General features: G+C 54.6%; 1 protein-coding gene across 3 annotated transcripts in view; it reads right to left on the bottom strand.

The window, feature by feature from the left end:
• Positions 1-603: 603 nt before the first annotated feature.
• The window catches only part of LDLRAD3 (low density lipoprotein receptor class A domain containing 3), a 241,193-nt gene continuing 235,796 nt past the window's right edge, over positions 604-6,000 (bottom strand). For all 3 annotated transcript variants that reach the window (XM_043580969.1, XM_043580970.1, XM_043580972.1), the window contains 2 exons: positions 2,738-3,083; positions 604-1,054 (listed from right to left, as the gene is read on the bottom strand). In XM_043580969.1, the coding sequence (XP_043436904.1) occupies positions 817-1,054; positions 2,738-3,083 (584 nt within the window). In that variant the 3' untranslated portion in view covers positions 604-816. The remainder of the gene's footprint in view (positions 1,055-2,737; positions 3,084-6,000) is intronic.

Raw genomic sequence — 6,000 nt, 5'->3', positions numbered from 1 at the left:
TGCATTTGAAGAGCTGGGAACTCGGACGAACTCACGGCAGAGGCCCCCTGCCCGTTCCGGGATGAGGCTGATGACAGACGTTGCAGAGAAAAACCCTCAACACGAGGATTCCTGGGGAAGGTTTTAAAGCCTGAATCTATCAAGTAAATGGTTCAGAGTCACTCGGAGAACCAAAAGGCCACTGGTGATTGCGGAAGGGTGTAACTCATGGCTGTTTCCTCTGGCCGCGGCCTCGGCCGAACCTAGGGCGCCGCGCAGGAGAGTGTGAGGCAGGCTTTGGTGCTCACCTGGATTCTTCCCAGGGCAGCCATCCACGACGGCCTCCTGGAGGATCATCCGACCCAAACCTCCCACGGAGCCATATGGTAGCAGCCACGGGGAACTCGGGCTGGTGTCTCCCACCCTTCTGGACATCCAACACGGCACAGGAGCGCTGCGTTCCCCAGGACTCCTCAAACGCCGCTTTATCCGGCCGCCTGCAAACTTACGTTGCCTTGTCCGCAACATTCCAACAATGACACAATGACGTGGCAAGTGAGCTCACGCTCCTGGGCCCCGCAGGACGAGTGACCTCCCAGAAAAGATGGCACAACACATCGTGTAGCCCGAGAGGCCAGAAAAACACCAGGTCTCCTTCTAAAGAACATCCCTGAAATCTGGGGTGGGGTGGGGGGAGGGGGTAGGAAGGGGACGGAGAGACCACTGACACCCGAAATCCCTCCTCGAGGCACCCTGAGGAGCTCCCCATGAGCTGAGTTGTTAGGATGGTACCAAGTCAGAGCAGATTAACCCACATGGACTTTGGAAGCGCCAGATTTATACTTCTGCGGTGCCCTGGCTGGGCGGGGAGTCCCTGGGCCCCGCGGCGCTCTCCGGGGGGCCGGGCTGCCCCGGGCCGTGGCCGCTGTCTGCCGTGCTCAGGAGGCTGCTGGCCGCCTGGGAGCTGGCGCTGTCGGCACTCCCGGAGCGCGAGCGGTAAGGGGGCAGGTCCGCTTGGTTCAGAGACTCAGTGTCGGAGGAGTAGGGCGGCGGAGGAAGGTCGTACCATGCGGGTCTGCAAAGAAGAAGGCAGGATGGGGCGGGAGAGGCAGGGGACAGGGGAGGGAGGGCGACGTGTCAGGAGCCAAGGCAAGGCAGTCGCCCCACCTTCCCCCCCCCCCCCCACCCCGGTCTGTGGGATGCTGATGTGTCCCTCAGGTGGGGCGGCTCTCCGGGCTCTGGGAGGACCCCTGGTCTGCGACAAGACGAAGGGAACGGACAAAGGTCAGTGTGCTCTGGCTGGCTCGTGCTGCATGGGCAGGTGTCCAAGCCACATCCTCTGGGTGGCCCCGGGGCCGAGGATGCCAAGCATCCCCTTGCCTTGTCCTGGGCGGCCTGGCGGGGACACTAGGCTCCACCAGCGAGGGGCCCTGCGGTCCAGGACTGAACCTCTGACGGTCCACAGAATTTGGGGTTCTTACTGAAAGTCAAGAACTGGCGATGTGGACTTGGGCGAGAGGGTATCTTCTCAATGGCTCGGTGCTCTGCAGAAGGGGTAATAATGACACCTAGCTTGCAGGGCGATAACTTAAGGGAAGAGTCTATTTTGCAGTGCTCACTGGGAGTCAGACACCATGCCCCCCTGCCTTACCTTCATTACCTTATTTAGTGCTCACAAGCGCACTAAGGACAGGCCATTGTACTGGGGAGGAAACTGAGGCAAGGGGGCATTAAGTGACTTGCAGAGGACCACAAATAACTAGTAAGCAGCAGTTCTGGGATTGAAACCCAGGTGTTCCGACTCCAGATTCTGCAATTTAAACTTTACTCTGCATTGGAGGGTCCAAATAAAGAGGTTATGAGTGGTGAGTGAGGTCCTGGGCTCGGACGCTTATTTGCAACGACGTCCTTAAGCACAGCCCGCTATAGTGACGGTTATCTTTTATGAGAAGGAGAAACAAAGTTTAAAAAATACGAGAGCTGCCACTGGAGTGGGTCTGAGAGGAGCCCAGTCAGCCCGGGCACAAGAGCTTGAAAAGGCCTCTCGCCGCACCGGGTAAGTCCTGGGCTCAGAGGAAGAGGGCACTCTTCTTTCTTTGACTCTGAGAGCCAAAGTGAACTTCCCAAATGGGTTCTTGGGGACACCCTGGAGGTCACCCAAGAAGGGAAGGGAGGGTGGGGAGGCCTACCACCTGCTTCCATACAGAATTCTGCTTTTTGACTTTCTCTGTTGGGCTTTCTAGTCCAACTCCATTTGAAATGAGGGTCCTGTTGTTTTAAAAAGCTTGAGAGTGCTCTATTCTACTCCTTTCATTTTATAAATGAAGGCAAGCAAGGAACTCATTCATTCATTCATTCATCCGTTCGTTCATTGGGTCAACAGTATGAACCACCTCTAATATGGCCACTGGCCCTGTTCTGGAGTAGCGGGTGAGGCCCCATGGTCTGAACATGTATCGGTGTGGCTGAGTTGGCCAGGATCCTAGATCTATGTCCTCGGACAAGTAACTTAACATCCCAGAGGCTCCGTGTGCTCGTCTGTAAAACTAAGGCAAATAATGAATCTCCCCCAGTGGCTTGCAGAGAGGAGTAAATGAGATGATACTGTCTTGCCAGGACCCGGTAAAGGCCAGACACTCCTGTCGCGTCTGCTGCTGAGCGCGGGCTCGTGGCAGGCACCCGGAACCCAGGTATGTGCGCCTGTCCCGCGTTCCCCACGCTGACCTCCCTCCCCCAGGCTCTGCCACCCAGCACGCACCTTTGGTCCAGCAGGGCCTCTGAGTAGGAGGGCGGGGAGCCCACTTCCGACGCGTTCTGCTCGGCCTGGCTGGCCACGTACTGGATGCCGTTGTTGACGTTGTAGGTGACGTTGCAGTGGTGGGGGTGGTCTAGGACCACCAGGCGGGAGAGCAGCACGGGATGCTGCAGCCGGTGCACCGGAAGCGTCATGAGGTTGTTCCTCTTCCGCTGGTGGTGCAGGACCAGGGCCAGCAGGGCCACCACCAGCACGAAGATGACAGAGCTGCCGATGATGGCGTAGGTGATGCTGGGGTAGTACACGAGCTGGTTCTCTGAGGTCACAAACACCTGCCCACTGCCTGGTTCTGCGAAACCCCAGAGGGGAGAAAAGAGGAGGGAGGTTACCAACCTGGCTCACCTTCTGCTTCGGAGTCAGTCCCAGGAAGCGCACGCAAACGTTCAGAGCAACACGATTCGCAACAGCCGGAACGTGGAAACCGCCCCATCGTGTCCAGTGACTGGCGAATGGATAAACAAAATGCGGGATGCCCACACGACGGGGTACTGTTTGGCCATAAAAAGGACTGATGCATGTGACACCACGGGTGAACCTCGAAACCGTTATGCCAGACGAAAGAGGCCAGACGCACACGTGCCGTATCATTCCATTTATAGGAGATGTCCAGGAATGGCAAATTTATAGAGACAGAAAACAGATGAATGGTTGCCCAGGGCTGGAAATCCCCTGGGAATTTGAAGCATCACGTCTACGAGGAACAGGGGTCGGTTTGGCTGGGGTTCCCTCTGTCTGCAGAGCGCTTATTTTACACCAGGCCGTATCTGGAGCTTTCAAGATAGAGAGCCAGCACGGCGCAGGCCGACATCATGCACCCTGGGGCCAGACTAGGTTCAGGTCCCAGCCTCTGTGCCCTTTGGAACTCATTCGTTCGTTCATTCAACAAATGAATGAACTCACTGTCTATGTGCCCCTTGGAAAGTGGCCAACCTCTCTGTGCTGTAATTTCCTCGTCTGTGAAATGGGGATAGTAAGAGTGACCAATCCCCTGGGCAATCGGGAGCACGGAATGTGTGAATAATGATCGAGCACTCAGAACAGGTGACACATTGTGCTACGGGGGTGCGTGTTCGAGACATACAGACACATGCTTTATTCTATCTAGTTGCCTCCACAGCAAGTCCATGAATTAGATGCTGTAACCGCCTTCTTTTTCAGATGAGGAAAGGGAAGCTCAGAGGGGTTGGGTCCCCTAATGAGGGTCACAGGGTTAGGAAAAGACAGCAGTGTGTGATCTGAGCCCAGTGATCTGACATCAGAGCCCTGTCCCTAAAGCTCTGTCCTGTGGCCCCCTAACCAGACTCGCTAGGCAATCTGCAAACACTTCCTCGGAGTCTGCAAACAACGGTCTGGTACATGTCCTACCCCCGGCAGGTGGCCCACCCCGCCACCTTTCCAAGTGTATAACAAGCCATGCTTCACACTCTCAGGTAAGGGGCTTTCCGGTCAGCAGAACACATGTGGCAACAAGACAAGGTCCAGGCTGGCCCTAGGAAGCCAGAGTGGTGTCTCAAGCTGGGGACTCCTCGTCTCTGCAGAAGAACCACGACTACCACTGTTGTGGCCCAGCTGGAAGAATAGTCTAAATACAGCCCAAGTGAGCAAATCTGGTGACCACCCCCTGTGCGCGTCCAACCTCTGAAGCAGTGAGGTTTTGGTGGGTCCACAGGCGCCAAAACGTAGACGTAAAGTAGCAGCGGGAGCAGCAACCCCAGTGGCCCGGGCCCTGTGTCCTGGAGCTGGGCCAAGCGTTCCCAATCCCTTGTCACTAGATGTACGCCCGTCCTGTTCATCACAGCATCCCCAGTGTGCGGGATGGTGCCGGGCACGGAGCAGGCACTCAATAAATGCCTTCAGCTCAGCGGAAAAAAAACGTGTATTCACACACCCTGGTAAGGCAGGTGCTGTCAGTATTTTATGATTCCTATTTTCCAGACGGCAGAGTGGCTCAGAGGTGATTTAACTTGTCTAAGTTCACATACGATGCAAGTAGAAGAGTCCAGGCCTAGAACCCAGATACTTCTCCATCAAAAAACCACACGCTGGGTGGGAGGGCTCAGTCGGTTAAGCGTCCGACTTCGGCTCAGGTCATGACCTTGCAGTTTGTGGGTTCGAGCCCCGCGTCGGGCTCTGTGCTGACGGCTCGGAGCCTGGAGCCTGCTTCGGATTCTGTGTCTCCCTCTCTCTCTCAAAAACGAACATTAAGAAAACAAAAAAACAAAAAACAAAAACAACCATGTGCTGGGGAACACACTACCTTCTCTCCTTTCCTGATATAAACGTCTCGATTCCCCCAAACAATCCTAATCTGAGACACACGAAGATTTTCCTCCTCAAGCTCCAGGCTTTATGTTCATATCTTTCTGGCCACACTCAAACGTGAACGAAAAGCTACGATGTTCCTGTAGGTCGCTGTTTCAACGATTAACTATACAGAAAGATGCGAGTAACACGCTAGACGACACGCAGACGTGTGCTGCAGACAGTTGAGGGAAGGAGGCAGTTTGGGATTTTTCTCGAGTCTATTAGCTGTGACCATCTGGGGTGCTGCTGGAGTACTGTCTGCTCTCAGTTTAGATAACTAAAAGCCGGGTGGGGGCTTCTATGTGTGTATGTTTCAGAATTCAGGCTTGAAAGAAAATATCTTCTTCATTCTGTGATGTCAAGCACAGAGCTGAGGGGTTGAATCCTGGGGCCATCACTTCTAACATTTTTTTTTCTAATGTTTATTTATTTTTGAGAGTGAGAGAGAGACAGAACCTGAGCAGGGGAGGGGCAGAGACAGAGAGGGAGACACAGAATCCGAAGCAGGCTCCAGGCTCTGAGCCGTCAGCACAGAGCCTGACGTGGGGCTTGAACTCACAAACTGTGAGATGATGACCTGAGCCGAAGTCGGACGCTTAACCGACTGAGCCACCCAGGTGCCCCTCTGGGGACATCACTTCTGGCTGCTGCTGAAGCAACTGACTGCACTTTCATGAGCCCCAGCTGCCTCCATGTTTAAAACGGCGGCAGTGGCAGTGGTGGGAAAAAGAGTAGCCACATCCTTGGATTACTGGGAAGGTAAAATACAACATATAGGTAAAGTGCCTGGCAAGTGTTTGCCCTCAGTTAATGCCAGTTCTTCTTGCTTCTTTATTGTGTAAAATATGCATGTAACTTATAAAATTTGCCATTCTCACCCTTTTCAAGGGCATCGTTCACTG

This window comes from Prionailurus bengalensis, chromosome D1 (assembly GCF_016509475.1).
Source record: "Prionailurus bengalensis isolate Pbe53 chromosome D1, Fcat_Pben_1.1_paternal_pri, whole genome shotgun sequence".
NCBI classification, from domain to species: domain Eukaryota; kingdom Metazoa; phylum Chordata; class Mammalia; order Carnivora; family Felidae; genus Prionailurus; species Prionailurus bengalensis.
This window is presented reverse-complemented; position numbering and strand designations above follow the sequence as displayed.